This window comes from Pelmatolapia mariae, linkage group LG2 (assembly GCF_036321145.2).
Source record: "Pelmatolapia mariae isolate MD_Pm_ZW linkage group LG2, Pm_UMD_F_2, whole genome shotgun sequence".
Taxonomy (NCBI): Eukaryota; Metazoa; Chordata; class Actinopteri; order Cichliformes; family Cichlidae; genus Pelmatolapia; species Pelmatolapia mariae.
Genome location: NC_086228.1, coordinates 25,254,367 through 25,281,009, shown reverse-complemented (window position 1 = coordinate 25,281,009; position 26,643 = coordinate 25,254,367). Strand labels below are relative to the sequence as shown.

General features: G+C 39.3%; 1 protein-coding gene across 3 annotated transcripts in view; it reads right to left on the bottom strand.

Annotated features, from left to right (window-relative positions):
* Positions 1 to 26,643, bottom strand: part of tsc22d3 (TSC22 domain family, member 3) — a 112,807-nt gene that overhangs the window by 55,060 nt on the left and 31,104 nt on the right. For 2 of the 3 annotated variants that reach the window (XM_063496594.1, XM_063496605.1), the window contains exon 3: positions 24,544 to 26,181. The exons of the other annotated variant lie outside the window; for it this stretch is intronic. In XM_063496594.1, the coding sequence (XP_063352664.1) occupies positions 25,912 to 26,181 (270 nt within the window). In that variant the 3' untranslated portion in view covers positions 24,544 to 25,911. Of the gene's footprint in view, positions 1 to 24,543; positions 26,182 to 26,643 lie in introns of those variants that run through there. 3 annotated transcript variants of the gene reach the window in all.

Below are 26,643 nucleotides of genomic sequence, written 5' to 3'. Positions count from 1 at the left end.
CTGTACATATTTGCATGTATGGCAAATATTACGTGTAACTGTCCCGGGTATGTCTGACTGAAGCTGTGATTAAAATGCAAAAACTAACCAGCGTCTGAATGACAGAATTCTGTCACTCTACCCTGATAAGGCGCACAGTTACTTACAAGTCATGTTCTAAAAGGGCTTTTAGGACTATCACACAGGGACACTGATCCCCCTCAAAAAGCACAATAGTAGATATAACTAAAAGCTAGCACTGTATTTATTTTTTTGCTCTGAACAATTGGTAGTTTTTACTTTAGGTGAGTTTGGTTCAAACCAGACAAAGAGAAGAAAAGTGATGCTTTAAAATAAACTTCTATGAGCCAAACACAAACAACATGACCTCATTAAGCTGACCTGAACAACACAGCGTCGAGAAAGGCAAAATAACATGAACTACATGGGTCCCAAACCTTACATTCTACATGAGCCAACTTTAGGCCTATATTTGTGTTTCTGGCACTGATGTAATGCACTCTTTTCAGATCCATCTCATTTTCAGTGCTTTGAGTATCTGGGCGCGCCTCATCACAAATGTGCACCCGCCCCTCCTCACCCCTGGCAAAGGATGTGAATTACTGTGTTTGTTCTCGGTGTGGAACATCTCCACCTGTAGTGGAAAAAAACATTATTTATATATCCAGGCTTCCATTCATGACATTGTTAATGGGTTTGGGACTTTTCCAGCTCTTGTTTTGGCTGTTGGAAGCCACCTGTCAAGGGGCAGACATTTTACCGGTCAGGCTGTCAGGTCAAACTTTAAGTACCTGAACTGGGTTTTTAGTGTGTGAGAGAGAAAGAGAGACAGAAAAAGATTGGTTTTCTTGTTAACTGACTTTAAAAGACAGACAGAGCATTTGGTCTGATGTTTAACTCTCTGGCGAAGAGGAATCAATAAGTCAGTCAGCCACTGTTTCCTTTTTTATATGAGATATTTATTTTTTAAAAAATGGATTTACAGGGTGTTGTGCTTGACCCACATTTTCAGCCATGGCTTGTCTCTTAGACACCCTGGCAACTCCAGCAGGCAGCTAGAATCCAAGTTGCTGACCGTAGTTTTTGTGTGGTTAATCCAGGTGCCGCACCATTATAACATTTTTTAGGCTGACTTTGGGCTTTGGTTGAAACAGAGCACCACACACCCATGCTTTGGGTCCAGTCATGTTCATTTTCCATGTTAAAACCCCACAAATATATAGGTCTGCCTACCAGCGAAATGATGGAAATTAGTGGCCAAAAATAGAAGCGCATGAATCTGGGAACAGGCATACTCAGATAATGGGGAAAAGTTGAGGCTGAGGGCCATGTTGTTGAGGTGAAGTCATAGCTGGAAAAAGAAATGATGCCCAACCCCCCATCCACTCCCTTGATGCAAAATCTCATGCTATACCAATAATGGATACATCTTCCCCACCCTAAAGGAAAACAAACATTAGACCTGTTGAAAAATATTGAAATGAAAATGTGGCATGTGTATCCACATGTCTAAATGACTTCGTCCCACACTGACACATTTCACTTTAGCGACATTACAATTTTTATATGTTCTCCTGTGACATCACAGGACTTGAAAAGCAAACAAAAACATAAAGAAGCATTTTTTTAGTTTGATTTTGGAACAGTTGAGGACATTATCGAAAGATGAATTCTCCTGAGGGGCAGAGCAGCAAAGTTTAAGCAAACAATTTATCAGCATGTTTAGCATGAATGGCTCGCCTTTAACACCTTCACCTCTGCTGGAATGAAATGAATAATGTTGGTAGTAAGAGGTAGAGTAAGATGGTGAGGGGATGAATGGAGCTCTTGTACCACCGCCTCTGCATCAACAGCGTCTTTGACAACCACTAGTGTTGGTTTTAAAGTCAAATATAGATGGGGGCTGCGACGTAATGAGCTGCATTTAGAAAATGCAGCGCAAGCATGCCAGCGTGACGACAGAGTGGTATGACATCTTCAACAGCCAATCATCTTCTAAGGACTTTTTTTTCTTACCCAATATAGCCAATGATGAAGAGCCAGTAGAGGGGGAGGGCGAGTTTTAGTGGTTCTCACCAACAGAATCAAGTGGTTAAAACAGGAACTTTGTCTAGGTCTTAGTGAGCCATTTCCTAAATATATATATATATTTAAAAAAAAAAAAAAAGCTGCTGATGATGTGCCAACAACAGAAACTCAGTATTAGCACAAACTGCAGTCACTCTTTTTCTAAAAGCTGCAATCTGGATTGATTGCAGTTAGAGTGAAAAACGTCAAACCTTGCATCCAAAGTATTGTCATGCTCCACTTCCTCTTTTTCATATTATTGTATATAACGGCCATTGCCATAGTAACCATACGACAGTGACGTCAAGCAGAACAAACAAGCAGCACCGGTGCAATAGGGGGAAATAAGTCCATCACCACAGGACACGTAGAAAACAAAACAACTCTCAGACTGAAGAGAAACTTTTTTACATTCAAAATAATCACTTCTACAACTGTTTGTGTCACCTCAAGAAACAAAGGATTGTTTTTTTTGTTTGCTTGTTTTTTCACCTTGATTTTTAGAAGCCAGACAGTTCTCACTATTTTAAGAGTAAAAGGGAAGGAGCTGTCTGGGGTTGGCTCGCTTCCTGATGATGACTCAGAATAAGGGGGGGTCCAATGTGTTAATTAAGCTTTTCTTCTCGCATTCTAACTTTTTCACCATTGCCTCCTCCAGTCCTCTGTGTTCTTCCCCTCTGCTTTCACTCAGAGGTAGGAGCCAACAGGAGTCTGTCCTTATAAGGTCTGTTAAGGGTTGTGGTGACAATAGGCCTGCTGTTGACATTTGCAAATGTGTCCTGGCTCTCCTAGGGAGCTGAGCTGTAGGTGTTTCCCGATGCTCCGACTGACAGAAGCATGCACAAAAGGGGGTAAACAGGAAGCAGATAAAAAAGCTGCAGAGGTCCCGGGGTTGACATCATCGTCTCTTTTCCAGCTCTTTTTTAAAAGCTTTGGTAATGTTTCGTCTGTTACAGCAGTCTGGAGGAAGACGGTTGTTAAACAAAAAAAAGTTGCCTCTCTCAGCAGGATGAGTCTGATTTTCAGCACAGAGTGATTTTACCCTTGCTTTTCGTAACTTCTCTTTCTGTCTCTTTTTCCGTTTCTTTTTATAGCCCATGAGATTTTGGTCAAAACTTTTCTGCCAGTGTTTCAAAGTTTCTCACTCTGGATTGCAGGGGTGGGGGCGGTGGGGGTACCATTTTTATCCCACTTGCAAATTTATGATTCCTGTGATTTTCATTAGGTATAACAGAAAGTTTCTGTAACCCTGTTTGAGAAGCTGTAAAACAAGCCAAAGCACTGAAAACAAAACAGACACTGACTCACGGCATTTGTAACAACAACAACAAACTAAAATCCTCTCACAAAAGCTTTGCAGTAGCTTTTTCACTAATGCACATCTTCAGTTGCTTTTGATTTGCTGAGCTTTGTCAAGGGTTTCAAAAAAGAAAATGAAACATCACAAACAGTAATCCAGTGGAAGGATAAAGGTTGTACCATAACAAAATTTCAGGCAAGATCATCAGAGAGCCTTTACAATGAAATTTTTTCGGTCAGGTCCTCAAGGTCAAACCTGTCTCATTTGAACCAGAATGATGTGCCTCCCATGTAATGAGCAGTTAAGTGTACAAGAGCCCCTGGGAAATCAGTTGATTCCCCTTAATTATCTTTCATCTTTTCCCTCAAGGTAGCGTGGTGTGCGAAGTTTTAAGTGGAGAGGATGAAAGGAGGTTCTAATCTACTGTAATAAATAGAAAAACCACAGAGAGTATTTGACCTTCTCACAGCAGTGAGGATGACTTTATGTAAATGATGTTCTCAATTATGTTTCATTTTATCTCTCATTTATTTTGGATTATGTAAAATGATAGAGATATATGAATTCCGAGATGACGAGAGGGGGCTCGGAGCAACAATGACTGCATCACTCAAGAACACAGTAGAAAACCAAACAAACAGGATAACTGGGAAAACAGGCTGGGTGGGGAACCTGAAGAGGGCGGAGCTGTGGGAGTGAGATAAGTGTGAGAACAAGAGGCATGAAAATTTTTGTCTTAGGATGTGGCAATATGATAAGAGGATGCTCAGGTCATGTTGAAAGTAAGGGAGCTGATATATTGGTGGCTGTCATTGAAATGCTTTCTCAGAAAAAAATGAGACCTCCTCGTATTTGCATTGTAAATTCATGCCACCCTGGGCACACTTAGTTGCCATGGTGTGGTATGGTTCTGTTGTTGTTGGTGTTAGCAACCAGACAAGGAGTGCGCATGCAAGACAAACCCTGTGACTCATTTAGAAAGTAACCCCCCCCCCCTCCACACACACACTCCTTCCTGCCCACAGAATGTCAATAGAAGGCAGAGATGACATGATTTGTCCCTCTTTATACAGTATTAGTCCTCACATCACAGTTTCTGCGATGACACCACAGCCGTCGTTACCTAGTAACCGCTGTAATTCGTGACTGTGTATGTAAATTTTCCCGCGCTCACTGAACTATGATGCCTGAAGACTTACTTAACAATTCTAAGATTTCATTATGCAATGGAGACATTTGCTTTAGTCTAAATAAGTGGGGAATTACTGACAGCGCACTGAGTGATCTGTGGCAGTAACCTTAACAATTACACAGGAATATACACTCAACAAAATATAACACAATAACCGGCATCCGCTTGTGTTGAACAGAGTAAACAGTGCCAGATGGCACTATCTTCAGTGGCAGCAACAAGCATAGAGAACACTTTAAATGGAATGAGACATTACCGGGAAACAAGCTCTTAAACACATAGGTCAACTTGTCGCATTGCATTAGTACTGCTGCAAAGCTTTATCCAAAACACTTTGACACACTGTTAGCTCTGCCAGGATGGGTCCACTTTTTCACCAAGATGCTGTTCTGAGTGTGTTTCCTGAGGATATGTCGGAGTGTCACCGTGCATCATGTTGAAGTTGAGGCCAAACAAGTATCACAACCATAACACTAGTGAGCTAGCCTCTTGGGGCTTAAGTTCATGTCCCTGTTATCCCTTACGCTGTTACGCTTCAAGGAAGCTCAGTGGAGTGTTTGTAGGCTACGGTCAGCCACAATGTGGGGCAATGTTCTAGCTTACATAATCTGTTGCTTGGTGACAAATAAATAAATAAATCAAAATCACAGGTCATCTTGTTCAACAAACCGTGAAAGGGACGCTTTTTTGTTTTTGTTTTTGTTTTTTTAATTTTGTCTTGGAGACCAAAGAAGGAAACGGTTTCTGTGATTATCTTCCAATATTCACTTGCCAGGACTGTTGCATCTGCTCTTTATGTATATTTGAATTTAAAAGTCATATTCAGCTTTAATTTTGAAACTCTCTTTCTGGGCCATTATGACTTGCATGCTGGGTTTTTTTTTGGTCATTATAGCACTGGGATAAATATGTCTGGCCTTACATTGGTTCCCCGGTTACCTAATTACCCAGCCATTGCTGCAAAACTAAAAAGACTAAAGTGGTAACCGCTTTCCCAAACCCTATATTTTTCTCAAGCCAGGTTATCCTGTTGTGTGTTTAGTGCCAGAAATTATCCGTGTGTGTTTACATTCCCATCTGTCTGCAGTCAGACACACCACACACAGGCAAAGACTGACTCAAGGACGTGTACTTTGAAAACACTGTCTGTTGCATAACTAGCGGTATGCTCAGCTTTAGCACACATATTCATACTCATCTAAGTGGATCATTATGTAGTGCTGTTCTTCCTCATCTGTTCACATAATACTAATGTCAGGTAATGTAACAAGTTATGCAACAATACAAAAGCAAATTACAGTTGTCTATAATCACTGGCTAATCCCTTTCAAGGCCAAACACAGACTAGCTCCTGGCAACATGGGGGTTACTTGATAAAAGAAGAGATATAGTCTAAATAGATAGAAAGATAAAAGAGATAAAGAGATAGATAATGCAAAAATGTTGATTCAGTGATACAATTGTCTTCTTTAATACCTCTGCCAAGTCATGTTTATTTGCTAGTTTGACTGCACCATGTCCAATAATCAGAATGTAAAGTAACTTTTGGAGTGTCTCCCTTTATTTAAAAAATTGGGGAGTGAAGCAACATTCAGAGTGTATGAGGTGCTGCTGAGAGGCAGCACCGCTTGGAGTCATCCTCCAAACAGCACTATATATAATTGAAGCCTTTGGTTTGGAAATGATCACCATCGCTCTTCCTGTTGGGTAATCGGAAGCTTCTTATCTGTAGCACTTGTATCATTTATATATATATATCTGTCTGCACTTACGAGGAAAAGAGGTGGACCAAAATAGACCCCCGTTGTTGATAAAACACACCGGGAGAAAAAAAAAGAATCATCCTGAGACAAACATATCCCAGTGTTTCGTTCCTTCATCCACATCTAGATAGGGTGTGTGGCATCAAAACATGCTGCATTCTTTGCAACCGGTTATTTTAAGACTACTGGCTCAAATGGGGATGACTCTTCATTTCCTTTCATTTCTCACATCTGACTGTCGCCAGCTGTGTCTGAGCTTGTCTTTATCTCCATGGAAATGATGGGAGAGGGAAACCCATAATCACAAGACAAAATCTGACTAAGAGATTCCTCTGTTGCTTATGACAGCGGACCAACAGAATCCCAAAATAGGAGTTGTCAAGCCTTAAGGCTTGGTTTGTTTTCTCATGTCCTGAATCACAGAGTGGAGAGGGAGCAAGTGGAGCTGTGAGGTGTGTCGCATGTAACAGTGCTAGCTAAGCATGATTCGATGAAGCACTTTTTCCCAGGCCTTCTGCAAAAGGGATATAAAAAGATGGGGAAGTGGGTCACACCCTGACCAACTGTGGAAATCCACCTCATCACAGATGTTTGTTACCAAGAGTCCTGGCACAGCTTCTTTCAGTAGAAAAGCTGGACAAAGCTGATATCACCCAGTGCCTGGTGGCTATTGTCCAAACTGTGTCAGTAAGGCCTGTGCAACCAGCCAGAAGCATTAATTCCACTTAGACTCATTGAAACAAGCAGATGGATTATCTCCACTACTGCAATGGACTCATGATAAATAAATCTCAGTTAAAAGTGTAGCTCTAATCACGTACCGGTTATGCAATAGGTTCTGCAAAAGCAGTGGATTTATTTGATCTGATATAACCCTTGAGTGTAGTTAGGTTTAGCATGATGTCCGCAGCTGTTCAAATAGTCGGTGAGCCCTTGAAGCAGTGCGAGATGACAGTGTCCCTCTGTTTGCCACTTGGGGGAATCTGCAAAGCTGCAGGCTACGTGGGAAAAGACACTCAAATGCAATTTTTATCTAAAATTGCACAATTGTGTTCTCATGAATACTTATAAGAATCTGTGCACTGACTGAATTGATTTCAACAATATTCTGCTATGAAGATCTTGTTTATCAGAGAAAACATATAATTAAGATGCTGGATTTTCATATTTTGTATAAACAAAGGTGTTACATGTGTAAGGCGGACACAAAGTTATGCATGCATACTAAAAGAAACCTAGATAGAGCAGCATTACATGGTGGTTGTGTATATGATGATCAAAGACTGGCAGGGTGGTATAACTGAGTGTGCAATTTACTGCCCTGGTACGTGATTTAGAGGGAGAAGAAAGAAGGGGTGGCCGACTTGTTAAAACCTGAAATTTCAAATAATCAAACTGTTACTTTTGTTTTGGGCCACCAACACACAAAAGACTTGTGGGGTTTTTAATTAAATTGTAGATTATTGCCTTTTCAAGACAGCATTAATCCATGCGAGTTCAACAGATCAAAGCTCCGGAGGAGCTGCTCCTCTGCTCTAAATGATAGGATTTCCCTCAGTACTGGGCAACCAGATGTGTCGCCTGAGCACACAGCACAATAAATATTGTTTTGACAAGACTGTTTTAGATAATATGAACCAAACACAGTGCCGCGTCCCACTGCTGTGGCTGTCTGAAAAGAGCAGCAGTGTCTTCTTTCCTTTTTATCGTGATTTATATTTTCTTCCCAATCTGATTCCTTAAACCACCTGATGGGAAATAATAAAGAGAACAGCAAGACCTTTGCATCGTACATTGTGTTTATTTGGGTTTAAGTAATATTAGCTCAAGGAAATCTCTGAAGCTTGGAGCTCTGCATGCAACTCCAAGCTGAAGTGTTACCTAAGGTTTGTTTATACTCTGGTTGCAGAGATTCTGGTCTGCGAGTGAATAAGCAAAGCAGTTCAGTTACATGATGATATGCTTTTTTTGCAGGTAATGAGTTTGACTTCCTTTTGTAAATCAACTATTGCAAAGGAAACTAAAAAGTGATGCTTTCCTTGACTTACCAAGTCAAGGTAAAGGTAAACTGTGCCAAGGAAGTTAAGCTTACCCATAGCTGGCAATGATGACAGTCATTCCTTTAATAGGTGTGAACCAGCGGATAAACACTAAAACGGCAACACCACCAGGCACTCACAAACACTCCACTATTACAGAAACCATTCCAAAAGATTTGCTCATTTTACTAATCCCTACAGCTTAAGCTGTAAAAGAGAGACTATTAAGTAATTGAGCAAGTTTATACTGAGCCACATTGCAGTAGCTCAACCACTATTTTATATTTCTTTCTATTTTTATTGGATTTGTTTCGTGCTAAAGCAAAAGATGTGAACTTGTCATATTATCACCAATAACCAACGGTATACCTTGGAAAATGTAGCAATGCAGTACTAAAGTGAAGCAATCTTGCATCAGTCATTTAAGCAACTCACTGTTCAGGTTGTGGAATGTGGCTTGTTTGTCTCTGACTTTCTCTGACCACAGCGTTAAATAATTGTAAATGTTCATCCATACATGTGCTTGTTTAGTTTGTTGCCTTTTTATTTGTTTAGTTGTTTGTAAAAACAAAGCAGGAGTTCACACATAGTTAGACAGTGATTCATCCTAACCAGCATTTGACATTATCAGTGCCTACTGATGATGCAGTCCTAGCCAGTGTGAACAAGACCCTCCACTGTTGTACTGTGAAAGCATCACTACGTGGTCAGAGTCCAATAAAATGCAATGCCATTTTCAACAAGGATGATATTGTCTGTCTGGGCACACTGGGAACACATTTGTTCTGTTGCATGGCAATTTTGCATCAGATTTCAGAATCCACGGGGTAGTTCTCAGAGAGCGGTGGCTTTCATGGGTGTTTTCCTTCCCCCACATCATTCTGAGAGTGTTAGATACTGCATCTTAATTTAGATTTAACTGTTTTTGTGTTTTTTACGGTGACTAATAAAAAATGTGGTAACGCTAATGACAAATTACATCTTCAACTACTTAGACTTTTGTACACAAAGCCCTCACCATGCACATATTGGATCTGCAAGACTCATTAAAAAAGTTTTCTGTGAGTTCAGCAGCTGTTTCTATTGACTAGCTTTATAGGTATATAAATAGGAAGCATGCCAGTGCAAGAAGGACTTGAAGGTTATTTGGGTTAAATCCAAAAAGAATCTTTGTGTCAACTTTAAACATCTGTTGTTTTATTCCTGAAAAACCAATTAAACCATTTAATAGGAGGTATAAAACACCTCATGCATCTAATGCCAAATTAAATCATGTTTATAGTGACATATGCTTTGCATATAACACAGGTGAACCAGTCAATTAAAACTTTAAAACTGTCTTTTTTATTTATTTTGATTTAAACAAACAGAAATGTTTACAGGGTCACGTGGTTGCTGTGATGTTTCGAGGTGTTTCAGTGTTGTGAGCTATAGTCTGGTTTGGACAGGTCTGGTCTTTAAGCGTCATGGGAAAGTGTCACAGTTATTTTCAAATGAATTTATTTTCAGTGTTAAGAATGTTTGAGCGCCTTATGCTGGGTTTAATAGAGGTAAACTTTGCTCTGATCCACTTGGAAGTTTGGGATCAGATTATCCACAAAAGCACAAAATAGGCTCTTACATACCAGCTTTGCAATTACTGGTCCCCAGAGGCAGTGAAGTTCAAATCCCTATCAGCTGCTTAACATCCCGTGAAGCAGGCAGAATGCTTTATTTTCTTATGGAATTAAAATAACCAGTTTTACAAAGCTATTAGTGGTTCCATAGTGTAGTGGTTAACATATTAGTCTAACACACAAAAGATCCCTGCTTTGGGACCAGGAGGAGACACAAATAGCTGGGAGGGCTGTGTCAGGATGGCAATCTGGGGTAAAACTGTGCCAAATCAAATATGTGCATCCATCTGCTGTGGCAGGCCTTTCAAAATAAGGGGGTAGCTGAAAGAAGCATCCATTTAGTTGTAATTACAAGATATTCTTGTTTTAAATGCTGATTTTGATTTTAAAAAAAAGTCATTTTTTATATTTTTTTGTCATAGGTACTTTAACTGCCTGATCACAGTTTTGTCAGAAGTGTGGTTCCAGCAAACAGAGAGCATAAAAAAAGCTATTTTTGGCATCAGCTTTACTTTTTTTTTGAGTTTCAATTTTCAGCAAACAGTTTCATTTCAAAGTGCACACTAGTATTAATGTTTATGAAATTGTTGTGTTGATTTCAGATATGCTAATAGTAATTTACGAAGTGGTAAAAAGATATGGAAGACTACCATATGTATTCAAGTAATAAAGCATGTGTTGTTAAAAAATTACAATAAAGTATCTATCTATCTATCTATCTATCTATCTATCTATCTATCTATCTATCTATCTATCTATCTATCTGTCTATCTATCTATCCATCTATCAAAAAGTTTATATAAATATATATAAACTTGTGTATTTTGTGATTCCTCATATTGTCTTAGAATTGTTAGAAGCAGTGATTTGATCTTCATATATGAGAAACAGCTGGCTTTAAATCCTGTGCAGCTCTACCTTCATATTATAAGGGAGTCAACCCACTTTTCAGTGGGTGACCGGTGCTGCGACAGCTGAGAGGAAATGATTGCGAAGCAGGCTGGTGATCCTTCCAATCCAAAATACAGACCCACAAGTCCCTGTGGCCACAGAAGAGAGAGGGAGAGCATGTTTGTCCTGTCAGTGAGCCAGAACAGCTTTCCCTCAGGAAACTCCTTGAAAAACGCAAAGTCAGACCTGAATAGCACTTTGTGAATCCCACACTGCAGCTGAAGCAGCAGCAGGAAAAAGGTCGAAGGATTTCAAGTCTTTCCTCAGTTTATTTTAGTATCTGTGACACCCAGAGACCCTATTGTTAATAGACAGCTCAGAGAGCATGGAACAACAAAAGTATAGAGCAACTGAAACTTGATCATCCGTGAGCCCTCAGTCATGGTTTTAATAAACACTGCAGAGAATAATGGCAAAAAATGAAACATCATGTAAAACACCACAACAGACTGTTTATTCAAACTGCAACAAGCCTGCTAATTAAGCAACTAGCATCAACTCTTTGATCTTTGCAAAATCTCTCAAATCATTCTTTCTTTTCCTTCTTGGTAAAAAGGTTGCTGCTGTTATTCCATCCTTCACTGTATAAACCATCCAAATCCATCCAAAAACATCGACCTAAACCAGTGTGGTCCACTCAGGGAAAAAAACAAAACTGGGGGACTTAACATTTCCTTGACCTTGTTTGACTTCGGCTATGTAAACCTTGTTGCTCGGTAATTGTTCATTGTATTTTCCCATATGTTGTTTTTGGGTACACAGCAAAACACTTCCTCCCTCTGTCTTTAATGCCTGTTTTTTAACAAACACTGTGAGCGCCACTTTCCTCAGTTCTTTTTTTTCTTTCTTATGTGACGCTCAGCTCAGACAGTGAGAGACCAGAAAAACTTGGAGCATGGTCAACTATGGTCAAGTCTGTATTCTGTTTAGCAGTTGTCCAGCAATTTCATACTCACTGACACCAGCCTTGGAAATGTCAGTGAAATAAATAAATGAATAGATTTCTTATTTGTGGATAAGTGGTGCAACATGTCTCTAATAACATGGCTTTCACCCCATGTAGGAATTCTCTTTTTTACTTACAAAGGGAGCAGCATTTTGTCTCAGCATGGGCATATTGCTAAAGTGTTTTAGCAAATATTATATTAGAAATGTGCAGAGTGAGTCACTCTGTATCGTCACCAGCAGTAGAGTGCACCACATCCTGTGTATTTGTTGTAGATCACTTTAGTTGTATTTGTTGCTGCAATATGTGTTGTGGCAACATGTGTTTAGCTTAATGAAACAGAACATGGTTGGCCAGGATTATTCTTGGAACTTTATCTTCAGAGCAGGGATTACATTACACTACTTGTTATATTGCATTTCATGCAGCACTCTCTAGGAAAGTATCAAAGGTCTAAAAAGTTAATATTTAAAGGTCAAGTGATGATCGTTGACTTATGATATAGAAATATGACCTGTTCACATGAATGCTCACAGCCAAAATAGTCTCCTGCAGAACTCAGAAATAATTATTATCTATAATAAGTATACATTAAGCTGGCAGCCTTTTGTTACCATCTCAGTGACCTCATCAACAAAGTTATACTTATGTGCTGTGACCCAGTTCTGTCAGGAAATAAAAGCAAACAAATCCATGCATGTAAACCTAGTTATACACACCTAAACACACACATTGTGTATGTACACATCAACCTTCTTGGTTTGTCTGGGATGGGTTGCGTGTGAAGACTGTTGAGTCTGTAGAGCTAGACAGTCTCTGTTCTGCAGTCTGTCTGCACAAGGGTTATGCAACATGGGCTTGGCCGCACCACACGCTAGCTTTTCATTGGCTCCCTGGAACTTACTGATTTGAATACCCTTCCCCCGAAACCTTTTCTGTCTGGACTTCAACTGACTACGTAGGGCTTTTTTGTTGTTTTAGAATATCTACGGTGCAGAAACAAATACCCTTCTAAAGGCATACTTTTTGACAGCAGGAAATGGGAGGAGGAGACCTTAAGCACATCTGTATTTATCAGCTTTTCTGGGAGGGAAGAAACTGGGTGAACTGAAATAAGAAAACAGGAAAGGAAAGGCTCAATCAACAATTCCAGCCTCCCTTGGGTTCTGGTTTCATCAGCTTAATCAAATATGGGAGGGAGCCTTACCAAAGATATCAATTGTATATAATCTCATTCCAGTTACAGCATATAAACAACAAAAGAACAGGTCTGCACTAGTTAAACCTGAATTTATTTGATGAGAGAAAAGTTAAGACTAATACTCTTGGAAAGTTATATTTTGTGACACAGACTGAACTGGACTAGTGACCTTTTTCCGGTTTACTTGTTAACTTATTGTTCTAATTCTGCTTTGCAGGATATGGTTTTAGTGCACAGAAGCAAGCCTAATACTATCTATTGGAAAGAAGGCTTACCTTAATGGTAATGAATATCATCTCACTTTCAAATGACTAGTTTTACACAAAGTGCTGACACATTCTCCCTATATCTGTTATGTTTCCTATTCAGAAGCGTGTGAAGAAGTGTTTCATGCCAGCTTGCACTTTCTGCATGCGTGCGGTTACATGCTAACCATGAATCACATTATTGTTGTTTCTCTTGTGTTTCAATAGCAAACAGCAATTGTTTCAGTTGATCACTGAGACATATTCTTTCATCAGTCTTTAATTAATTAATACAGCTTGCACATAGTTACCTTTGAAAAAACAGAGAAGAAGGATCAGCGATGGCCTACTGGCCCGTCTTTATCCAAGCGTTCTGAAAGTCTGCCCTTTCAATCCTCAATAACAATCATTAACAAAGAATCGTGTCACTGTTCTGGAGGTGAGTCACTATTTTAAAAAAAATACAATACCAGCCATTTGGAAATTTGCTTGTTGCCAGCTCTGTACAGGCTGTTTGTGTACTTAGAAATTGCATCATTTATTGATTTGCTGTGCTCAAGAATGGGGTCATCTCATCACTTCACTCTGACTGCTGTTTATCTGCCTCTCTTTTCTTTTCTGGTCACAAGTCTGTCTTGGGATATCCTGACGTCAATCACGTGTCATAAATGCAATCGTACGGCTGTGGAGTGTTTGAAGTTTCTCTAGCTGCATATCTGTGGTGTTAATATTTGCAGTGATATATGTATTCTTATGTTTAATTGTAATTATACAGCAGTGGCATTTTTAAATTGGCAGTGTTTGAGTGGGTAACCTACTATACTGGACATGTGAGGTTTTACATTTTAGGAGAGGCAGTTGGAAGTGTTGCTGGAAATGATAATTACATTAGTAAATATTGCAAACCTATTAATCATTCAGCATGCTGAGGTGATACTTTGGTACTATGTCTGCTGCTCTCAACGCATCTATGCAGCCAATATGCTCGGTACAAACAGGGAGTGGAATACACTGTCACATATCTTACACTGTGTTATCATAAGGACAAGGCATAAAGTCGATTACATCAAATGTCAGCGTCTGTTTTTTTGTGTGCATGCGCCTGACTGTCTGTGCAGATGTATGTCAGGAGTTTTGTTTGCTCTTAACTGCACATTTGTCTCACATGGAAATGTGCAACCTAAATATAGAGGGCAAAGTCTGGCCTGCCACTGTTTGTCATGTACCTTTAGACTGTGGCAACAACTGACATGGCAAGTTTTGGAGTCACTGTTTCGGAAAATGATAAATCCCACACAGCTAGCAATTTCAACAACTGTGCATATGCATTGTGATTTACTACTCTGCAATATATTGTGTTTCGACGAAAAATAGCAAAAGCTAAACTCGTAGTTTTTACAAATTCACTAGCATTTCCACCATCTCTAATGAATAAATTACAACACTGAAACACAATTACAACTCTAAAACTATCATTTAAATGAGTATTTTTACAGCCATTTGGGAAATAATCCAAGTAGACTAAATTTGATTTAGCACGCAGGTCCCAGCATAAACCTGCATGCTCACAAAAACATCCTGATGGCAAGCACATAACAAAGGAAGGTATTTGCAAGATTCCTGAAATGCATAAACCCCACACACTGCAAATGTCTTCTGAGAAAACAGATGGAGAATAAGGATTACAGAAACACAAAACCCATCATTTCAAACTAAATGTAGTGCCACCCCACGAGAGAAAATGACACTAGACTGCAGGTTTTAAATTAGTCAGCTATTTGAGATAACAAATCTAAAGAGGTTGTCTTGAATGCAGTTTAGAAACATACACCCGCCATCTGTTTTATTCCAGTTATGTAATTCAATGTCTAATTTAGGGCAAGAGGTAGGGTACAACCTGGACAGGTCACCAGTCTGTTTCAGGGCTAACACAAAGAGACAAACAACCATTTGCATTCAAATACAATCAATACAGTCAATTTAGAATAACCAGTTAACCTAACCCCACTAACTGCATATCTGTGGATTTTTGGAGGAAGCCACAAACATACCCCTTGACGCAAACTGTGTTAACTAGTTACCTTGTCATTATAGTATCTTCATGTTATCAAAGGCTGTGAAGAATTTGCTGTGTTGGACAGTTTTACACATTATGTAACCACTGATTAACCCTAAAGCCTCAATATGTGTGTGTCAGAGTAATCAGGTTGTGCATTTACAAACAGACTTTTTTGTGTTTGCAACTAAAATATTTTTCTCCTCCAGCTCACCTAAGAAAGGAACATCATCTTAATGACCCTCCAGCATAAAAAAGCCCATGCATAAAACAAGAATGTGCCACAGGCAGAGTCATGTTTGTGTGCATCTGGCTGTGTTTGTTTGGGTGCGTTTTCAAGGACATTTGGATTGGAGGAAATGTATGCCCAAGAAAGCCCTTGTAGTTTATTTTTCATGCTAGAATGTTTTCTTTTTGACCGGTTCCTGGAATTTGTCTGGAAAGGCCAGAATAATTAGGCCAAATTAAGAACTAAAGTGAAGAAAAGGCACCCCCAGAAAACTTCATTCAGTTTGGTTGTTTGCAAACACTAATAAAAAATGACAGTGTTTTACGTTTCTTCTCCAACTTGGAGAGACCACAGGAAAAAACAGGTGAGCATGATTTTGTCCTTTTGCTCATGCAGTTACCAAACAGCCCATCCAAAGCAGTTCAAGGTCTATTTACTTAAGTACTAAGAACAAGAAAAAAAAGGTTATATAAAACATTACACCTGGACATTTGGCTTTGCTTAATATTGCACCATCTGCACTATCTAATGCATGTTTTGTTTTTTGTATTAGGTATACTGCAGCACAGTGTGGTCACCTGATTAGATGATAGTTTATCGTTTTAATTCCGCTTATAAGGGCATCCAGCAACCTGTGAGTAAAATCATCATTGCTCCGCAGTAACATTTGAAATACCACATAAAGCATAAAATTTGTTTGCACAATCCTGTGCATTTGGGGCTGAGCAGCAGACATCATAACATTTTGTGTAATAACAGTGTCATTTTACAAAATGAAAGTGCGAACTAGTGCACTCAAACACACTAATCGTCATTCTTTAATCACTGTATTCATTAAATGAACCAACTGTAGTGTATCACTACTAGAGAAGGGTGCAGCTGTAGATGTGTGATCTTATGACAATTCATCACTCTCACAAATGAAAACCTATTAATCTACAGAGTTGGCTTCTATTTGATCACCTATATACATATCATTTATGTAAGTTCAGTCAAGGCCCCGGTCACAAAGTACTAGAAGCTTGTTGGCACCATTTGGCCATTGCTGACTGCAAGGGAAAAATGTGTATTCCCCAACTGGTTGTTAAGTGATCCCTAAAGGTTGCTAGCAGTTTGTAGGTGAAATGAGTCACAAAGAGGGTCCTGTACCAAAAGCCTCCCTGTGATTGCTTTGGTCACCAGGCCTCATGTAGCCAACATGTTTCAAAAGGCACAACCTTTACTTTGAAGGTAAATCTGTTTCTGGCTTGTGGTATACTTTTTGCAGCTTTCACTACTGCTCGGAGAGAGTGAAGACACGTCGGCATGTGCCCAGCAAACTACGGGCAACTGCTACCAAACAAAGCAATCATAAGGAGGTTTTTGATGGTGTTGGTGTTCAGTTTCACCAAATGACTCAAGCAACCACTCACCAACTGGTTAGCCAATAAACATTTTTCCTTAGTGATCTGGTTAACCAGGGGCTCAATGGTCTCTAGGCCTGTGCGACTGGGTCTTTAGCAACTAATTTCACAACGACCGCCGTCAACCTTCAGGCATCACTCACCAACTGGTCATGCAATAAACATTCTTACCTCCCCACAGGTGGTTGTGCACTTGCCCCAACTGTGGGCACCAATAGCAGTTCAAAGGCATTATGATACATTTACAGCTTGTCAGTCATAATCTGCACAAACACAAACATCTGTCGCAACATTCTGCTTTAACGACCGTTTATGAACCAGAACTGACAATCTATATGTGTGTGCGTGTGTGTGTGTGGTTGTGTGTGTGTGAGAGAGAAAGCGAGAGAGAGAATGAATGTGTGTTTCTAAGTATAGATTATAGCATATTTTACATGGCTGCTGTTATTTCCTTTTTGTGGAGAACAAGCATGGCTGCCCCCTGTTCCCTGTAATCAAGGAACCCTTTCATTTGGATTGTTTATAACAATCTTGCATAAAGGTTGAGCCTGGGAAGAAGCAGCATCTGTAGCGATTAGCTGTTGGAATTCAGTACAGCAGTAAAGCAAGCTAAAGGGTGGCCTGACTGGTAATTTAAGAAAAAACATAATTATGTATTACAGATGCCAATAGAAGAACATAAAGATCTGGCACACTAACAATCTTTTCTCATCCACGGCAGCTCTCCAAAGCTGGGGACAGGTTAGACGGCTGTAAACTAATCCTCGTAAAGTTCACAACCCCGGAAAACCACAGGAAGGCAATAAACCATCAGAGAACACACTGTTCTGCAATCCAACAGAAGCTCGAGAGAGGTGCCCTCTCAGTACAGAAGCAGAACAGGACAAGTGTGATCTTTAAGACATTGCATACTCTATTGTGTCTGTAGCGCTCAACCTATCATTATACTATTACCACTAATAATTATATAGCAATTTTCAGCTGATTTGTTGCTGTTTTTCATGCCACTACTCTCCAACATTGTGCAAGGTTTTGGCATCACTATGCAAATTACCTAACTTGTCAGACACACCTGGTCAAAAACTGGAAAGCGAAAACTTTTATTTCTGGTTACCCGCAGTCTGACGTTATTCTGCTGGGTCACTTTCTCTGTCTCACATAATAGTGTTCACACAAAAAATGGCAGGTCCCAATTTTTATTGTAGGAACTAATTTTAAAACATCTGAACAAGACATGTTGATCTATGTGAGCCAGCTCTTCTTTCAACATTTCCCTTGAGAATTTCTAAGAAACCAGATGGAAACTGTAAGTGCTCACAGTCCTATAACCTGACAGGACAGCATAAAAACAACTGGGCTCTGAGCTAAATCTCATGTGAGCTTTGTGATACACGCAGGATGTATTAAAGCAGTTTTTTTGAATTCACTAATAATCCCCATTTTTTTCTCACATTACCCGACTGATTCCTTTATTGTATCATGAAATTGTTTTTTAGACCAACAGAGGAAATATGAGACGGTGACAAAGCATAACAACGGTAAAGGTTTTTAAATTGCACCAAGGTTTATTGTCCAGAACACAAACATTTTCCCAGACTTTATGTAATCATTCACAAGACAGAATTAAATTTTTTCCTACAACTGTAAGTTCTATATTCACATTTAATTGCACTGGGGGTTTAAATGGGGTTTAATTGCAAGGAAGCTATTTATTGTTACCCAGCACACTGAAAAATTTACTGTACTGTATTTAACAAACAGCTGCCATTAAGAGATTTCAAAATTGCTTCTCTGTTTGCCTAAAATTCCCACAGGAGACACTTGGTATGATTAAAAAACATGTTTAAGTATTTACATCACTTATGTGAACCGAATCCAAGTGCAGTTAATGGAGTGACGTTAACATTAGTTGTATTTGTCACACCTCTGCTTTTCCTGCCATTTCAAATGTCAAAAGGTTATTACTGAGTGCAACACATGACTGCCATGTCAGGAAAAAACACCTCACTGACCCGGTGTCCTATTTATACTTTTCATTTTTTTAGAACATTTTAAGTTCTATTGTAAGAAGCAGATTGCTAATCCAAGCAGAGCGGACAAAGTTACAATGTGTCACAAAGTTACACATTGTTCAAGCCACTGTGATGCAGTATGTACCAAACTGTTGAATAGACATATTGTATTTCAGCACTAATCTGTCACAATTTGGTTTATACAACCTAATGTTAGATGTTTCTGTTGTTTTATTAATAGGTATTTAGACAGATAATATTTGATTGTGTTAATTACAAATTCAGTTACGGCTGCTTTGGCTTTGATCCTGGTACTATCAATGATGTTTTTCCTTGTATGGAATGTTATAATCCCTGCTTTCAAAAAAACTTAAGAGAACATTTAAATCTCACATCAGATCTTGAAGAATTAAAGAGTCAATTTGAAAAGTTTTACTGAAATACAGTAAATGAAATAACGTAACATTGTTCATCAGAAACCAAAATCCTGAGCCCCTTGAGTCCTGGATTTAAAATCACACCAAAACTCTAATTAAAAACTGTTCTAGTGTTCCTTTCATTTTCTGTGCAGTGTATAAATATATGTAAAATGTATTGGCTGAAACTTTTTTACAACACATTCCTCATGCAACTCTAAGGAACTCTTGAAGCAATGAAATTAACTGCAAATTCACTAGTGAAAAAAAGACTACAACAGCCTCTGTTATTGTGCTTCTTTCTCTTTTTTAGAAAAAATAAAGATTTTCCATTTCTTCTATGCGTAAACAGGGGTTTCAGTTTAATGGTTATTATTATGAACTGTTTCCCGTGTGTGTGTGTGTATGTGTGTGTGTGTGTGTGTGTGTGTGTGTGTGTGTGTGTGTGTGTGTGTGTGTGTGTGTGTGTGTGTGCGTGCGTGCTGACATAACTTGTAACCATGGCCACCCAGCCAACACCAGCCCACAGTACACTAAACACATATTTTGAAGTTTATGTATTCATATCAAGGCTGAATGGCTCAGAGATGTAGGAAGCGATCCCTAATAACCCTACACACTAAACTGTTCTATTCAAAGACTATATTAATAATTCACTCATTTTTTAGGTTAATAATTCAGTATTTTTATTATTTATGAATATTATTTCCAGCTCCTTATTCTACAAATCTACATATTTCCAGTGTGGTCTGGAGTTGATTTTCCACACTGGTTCTCCCTCTTGCCATAGGCCAAAGCTTGAGCAGAGAAAGACAGATGTTTACAACACATACAAAATCTTAAAATCTTCTGAAGAACTTAACAAGCAATATTTGTGGTGTATACTAATAAAACTTGATGAAACTTAACAAAGAAAAACAACCATAGACATTTTCATCTACCGTCACCGTATTTCCACATAAAACCCATTTGCTGCTATGTTCATTTGTTTCTCTGTGCATGTCAGTGCACTTGATTCCCACCTGCTGCACTGTGAAAAACCACAGTACACAGATCCACATTCAGTAAATCCAGTGGACATTTACAAAATGGACTAAGAACCACTCGTTTTAAAATATATTCAGAAGAAAAGAAACAAAAAAGTTTTGGATTTCTGAGATAAAAAGTCCTTGTCTGTTTTATTTCATTCATTTAGATCAGTGATTGTTATATCAATATTTTATTTCCAGCCAAGGCTTTTTATGATTAGCTACTAATTAACAAATCTTATGATTGGTGCATATAATTATAAAAGCACATGGCCTGGTCAGTTTTACAGACTACTTTATCTGTATTGATCACATAATGCAAGCATTTTCTTTTTTTGCCACCAGACATATGTCACATATTAAAGCATGACTTTTTGGGGCTTCATGTGCTGGCTCTTGCTGTGCAGTGGTGCCCTGAACTGGGGTATGACCATGAATCAGATGAGTGGTTCATGACCTCTGACCTTTATGAATAAGATGCCGTGACCTGTCTGCATTCCTAAAGTAAGTGGCTTTGATCAGGTAGAACAGCAGCTGATGCCGCCATGGAAAAAAACAAGAAGTTGCCAGAGCACTTCCACAGTCAAGATCTAAACAACAGAAATGCATGTTTACAATGTGTTAATTTTCTTTTGTTATATAACAAAAACATTGAAAAAATGTAAACTTCAAAAAAATGATGAAAAGAAAAAACTTGAAAACAAATCAAGTGAATCATAGAATTTTAGTGAGCTTTTAATCCCATAATCAGGTCTGCAAATTGATTTATCCTCATTCATTAAGGAATTCCCAGAAAAAAAATGGAAATTTTTCAGAGGTTTGTGATCCAAATTTGGATTTAATAAATAAATAACATGTTTATCACATTTTCAAAGACCCACCATTGTCCATTCTGACCACATATTTAATATTGATAAGCCTGGAAGATTTCTGTTGAGTCCACCCAGACACACGTCTCATGTCTGTATAATAGTACACAGTGAGTGAGAGAGAACAAACATAGCTACATCACAGAAAGCCTTCACAAACTGTTAATTCATTTATACATGACTCAAAGCATAACCAACACTAGCCTGTGTCTCTGATCTGAAATACCTATGTCATGACCTGGATCCAAGGCCATGACAAAACAGAAACGGGCACTGGTGGATGGTAAATTTAACCCTTTATTTTGATAACATAAAGCAAAGGAAAAAATAGCACATGTTTAGCAGAAGTATCACTTGCATGTGTAAATGTGGGCATTTAAACATGGTGAAATGTAGGGTGTTGTGGAGGATATATTGCAAAACCCCAAAAAACAACAGAGGAACATACAGATGCATGTGGGTGAGGAAGGAGAGCTTAGTTGGATTGGCTTTAGTCTTCTTGAATCCTCAGACTAGGTGCACGAAATCAGATGATTATATCAGCCTAGCATTATTATGTACCTTCAGGAGCACAAGGGGAGACGGAGTTATTAGCCACATCACCACACACTGGTAGTTAGGCAGGGGCTGTCACAGCTTGTTTGTCTGCATGGTTGGACTTTGTACATTTGAGGCGGTTCAGTCTCCTGTGTCAATTTACCAGTGTATGGGAGAACTTAACATGCTGACACAAAGTCATGATCAGAGAGCAGAGAAAGGATCAATCTAAGCAGTGGTATGATAACTGTGCAGACACACTGAATAATAGAACTGTCAAAATTAACTTGTGCATTATTGTTTTTGTCCACCCTGCTTCAGACATGAACAGTTAAACCCACTTTAAGAAGGTCAAAGGTCTATCAAACACACACAAAAAAAGCTGAGATATAAATAAAGTCTTTCATCCTTCACGCTACAGTTTTCAGAAGTGCAGAAGCAAAACAGCATTTTTTTTTTCTCTTTTACATAACCATCTGTCGGCAACAATTTTCAACTCTTCTGAACTGATTTCTTCTGGAAAAAGCAGAGCGACTCTTTGTTTGTATTACAAAAATGTGCAGGGCATGAGACTGCATAGCAGTATGACACGGAGTCCAAATCTGACGTATTTTTCATTAAACTCTGACTTTAAAGTTGTCGTGCTAAATATGCTGACATTCAGGAGACGCACAAGTTGTATACGTTCGCATGAAAAGCAGTCCGTCTAAATTATCCCCTTGCATGCAACCCCGACCACACTGAGGGAGATCTGACATATCCCAACGCCACCCCCGAATTTCCATCTGGAACAGATGTTCTTTTTTTGTTGTATTGCATAACACTGGTAATCCAACACAAGCTCGTCTCTGGGCCGCCTGGGTTCAAGCAGTCTAAGGATTACTTCCACACCTAAGGTTATTCCCAGGCTTTTAATATTAAAATGAACTCCAAGGGAAGTAGTGTGGAATCACTGATGTTTTGATTTGGACTAGTTTTCTTCCTTTCGTTAGAAATTCCGGTGGAAGCCTAAAAAAGATTTTGAAATGTGGTCAATAAATAAAAGAACCAGAACATGTTCTACAAGTAGACTGGTAAGATTATTACCTTCAAGAGATTAATGTTTGACATACAGTATTTTTTTATGACAAAATATGATTTATTATAAGGGTTAGATTAGATAATGTATACATCTTTATGGATTTGATGCAGTGAGGTATGAATACAAAAATCTTCATGGCTAATTTGCCCTAAATTTCCTAAATGAGCAAAGTAATCCCAGAACATAGTGTTTCTAAACCTTATGTTAAATGAAGCCAAAGGTGTAATCAACTTCAGGTTTTTTTCAGCTCCTGCACTCTTTGGTATGCTGACTCCACTGACTCTGCCAAATATAATTTTTCCTCTACAGAGCACCGGCCATTAGCACAAGTGTGGTTAAATTATGGCACCACTTCCTGCTGTAGTGGATCCATCAGCCTCTTTTGACTGAAATGCACAGGGATTCATATTTGCATGGATCTGACTCTAATTTTCTTGTATAAAAGAAGTCAATAGACACCTGTCTCCAAACTCCTTTTTACATAGTATAAATGCCATCCGAGTCAATAAACTGCACCTCCCTCCTGTTACCTATTAAATGAAGAATGCATGTCAGACATATTGATCAGGACCCTCCACCTCACATAAAATACACAAAACACCTGGAAAGACCACAGTCTCTTGTTTATAAGGAAGCACTGGTAACAATGCCGTGTTCACAACAGTGAAATCTGATCCGTGATGATGGTTGTGGGCCAGAGACATGTCTCCTCATTTCAACTATGCAAGTCTAGTTTGCGTACCAGGGAAGCCACAACATGTGTAGCTGCACACAAGCTGCTGTGACTGGCTGCCAGTCCGTCTGAAGGAAAATGCTTCTAGGACAAACTGTTTTTTCACTCTGGCAGATTCCAATCTGCATGCAACCTAACTATTATTACTTCGCTGTTATTAGCGGTCGTGCTGGTTTTGACTTTGGAAAAATAAAGAGTGAGTAATAAGTTACTTTCTCAAATTGTCAATGGGTAAAAAACTCCAACTCTGAGCAGCCATAAATAGCAAACACAAGCTTGTGCTATAGTACGCCAGAGATCCATGCATTTCACAATTTCACAAATCACATGCTGTTTGTCAGACTTCGTAAACACAAACAGGGCACGCAGAATTCAATAGAAAATCAATGTATTCAGATACTGAGATGAAGAGGCTACAACTTCCAGGAAAGCCATGCTAGTTTGAACAGAAGTTGAAGGGTTGTTTACTCTGAAACTCAGATGAACGGATTTCACAGCTGTTCAACTTTTGCCCCTGAAAATAAAGTCTACTGCTGCAGCTACTGAGTTTTTCCTCCAAGTTTCAGATTTCTCCATTACAGAGTATGCAACTTCACATCACGTACATTAAGGAAATCCATTTTAAAAATAGCCATTATTGAAAGTATCCCACTCTTATTACTAAAATTCAGCAACAAAAGCATGTGATGGCATCACATGGCGTTTTAGTAATGGGATGATATTCTTAGTACTAACACTACCAGCCCTACTTCAAAGCTACAGACACTATATAGTATGAACCGAACAAACCCACTGCTTGTGGGCAGACTTAATTTAGAAGAAGAAAAAAAAGAAAAAGAGAGAGAGCGACAATGTCAGCTTATTTTATAATGTAAACAAGGTTTATTGCAAATGTGCAGTCGTATCCAAACATCTAGTGAACAACTCTTTTGAGGATACATTACAGCAACAATACAGTCATCTTTTACAAAACAAATACAAAGGTCAGCTCTAGTTACGACGAAGACTTCTCCCTGTGAAGTTTTGCACATGGTCCTGGTTTGCTCAGCGTCTGCTGTTGTGTGGAAAACATAACAAGTCTTTGGTAGCTAGAAAACAACAACAACAGCAGCAACTGAGGACAGTGTGAGAATGCGTTCCTCTCTTTCTTTACAGGCACTGTTGTCATGCCATTGTTTTCAAGTTGGCATCTGAGCAGGTAAACAGGCCAGATGCTGGACGACGCTGCTACAGTCAGGAGTGCATCTGCAGCGAGAAATGCAGGTGTCTGCTTGCAAGTAAGCTACACTATGTTAATCTCAGGACTTTTAAACTCTATGTACATTGTAGTTATTCCGTGAAGAGTTAGGAAAACAGATATGCACCATATATTACAAAAAAAGAAACGTTTGAAGAAAAAAACACAACGTTCCTACTTTACAAACGACTGATTTTTGTTCCGAAATCAAAAACAAAAACAGAGCAGGATTAATTTTCCCCCATAAGCAGCAAGCCCCAACTGCAGGCAATACAAAATTACACTTTTTGAATCATTAACAGTATACTGATCGGTTCACCAGCTCTAAAAACATTAATCTGTACTGACCTCTACCTCTGTTGCCCAGCTTATTCTGTTAATTATTGGTGTTATGCTCGGATGTACACAAACACATCAGCAATACGTTGTCGGTACAGGTAAAGTCTTTGTTATGTGGCTGAAATGTACTGCTGCAAGGCTTTTGAGACAAATCCACGCAATGGGGCGCCTCTCACTGAGACCTGGAGGGCCGTCTCAGATGGGTTTCCTGTGAGTAATGGAAGAGCAAACTCTCCACACTTTTCCAAGTCAAGCACCTGCAGGGCCAGCCCGATCAACACCTTCTCACCTATTGGAAGGGTTAGGCTAGGCAGGGAAAGCCGCCCTCTGTCAGCAAGTTCTCGACTATGTCTAGTCAGAACCTTCTCGCTACTCTTAACACTTTCTCTACATTAGAGGGAACATGACAAAAAGCTGGACGGTATCAGAGGACGGGCCTGACATGGCACCGGTCAGAGCGTCTTCAGTTCTGGTCTGTGCTTATCAGTGTCAACAGTTCGTTTGTGTCCCATCGATCATTTAAAGCCCAGATGCTTCACCTTCATTGTTTTGAAGAGATCTCTGCGGCAGCGATTTAATGACGCTTTCATTCAAATGGAGGTCCATAATTGGAAAGAGACAGTGGCTCTGCCCGCCCCAAGGCAGAGCCACTTATACAGCAGAACCAGTGCTGTGGTTGCAGGTCTGCTGCTGCTGCTGCTGTTCCGGAGTGCCCTGGATGTTCTGATTGTCCAGGGGTAACAGCACATCCGTCGGGATGCGTGACTGGAACTTCTCCAGCTGCTCTGGACTGGCTAGGTTCTTCAGCAGGTAGTTCTCTCTCTCCAGCTGGTTGTTCTTCTCAGCCAGCTCCTTGATCTGTTCCTTGAGGATCTCCACCTCCTCACGCACTGCATACATCAGGTGGTTCTTGACAAGGTCCTGTCATAGCAAAAGAAGAGAGATTAAGTTTAGGTACATAAAATAGAGCAACTGTTACGGCCTGCGAGGCTGGTTTGATTGCTTGCACAGTCTAAAAGAAGGACTGGGTTTGCCAGCCAAGTTTTTCCATTAGAGGATATCTGCTACTATATTTTACCCCTAGTCTCACATGTACTTCTTGTGATCTAGCAGGCACAATAAAGTTCACATGTTACTTAACTCAAAGGTGCACATTCCTGCACGTTTACTACTTTGCACGTCAATAAAGCGTGCAGCAGCCTGTGCTACGGTCACATTGCAGGGACTTCCTAGAGACTTCACAGAGAGCTGATTTTACATAACTGTATTTTGGGCGGTGGTTGATTATAACTGTTCTGATGTATGAATTAACCTTTAGTAAAGAAATCTAGCAAAATCTCACAGTTTTAAGGTCTGGGAGGGAAAATATCTACTGTGATACAC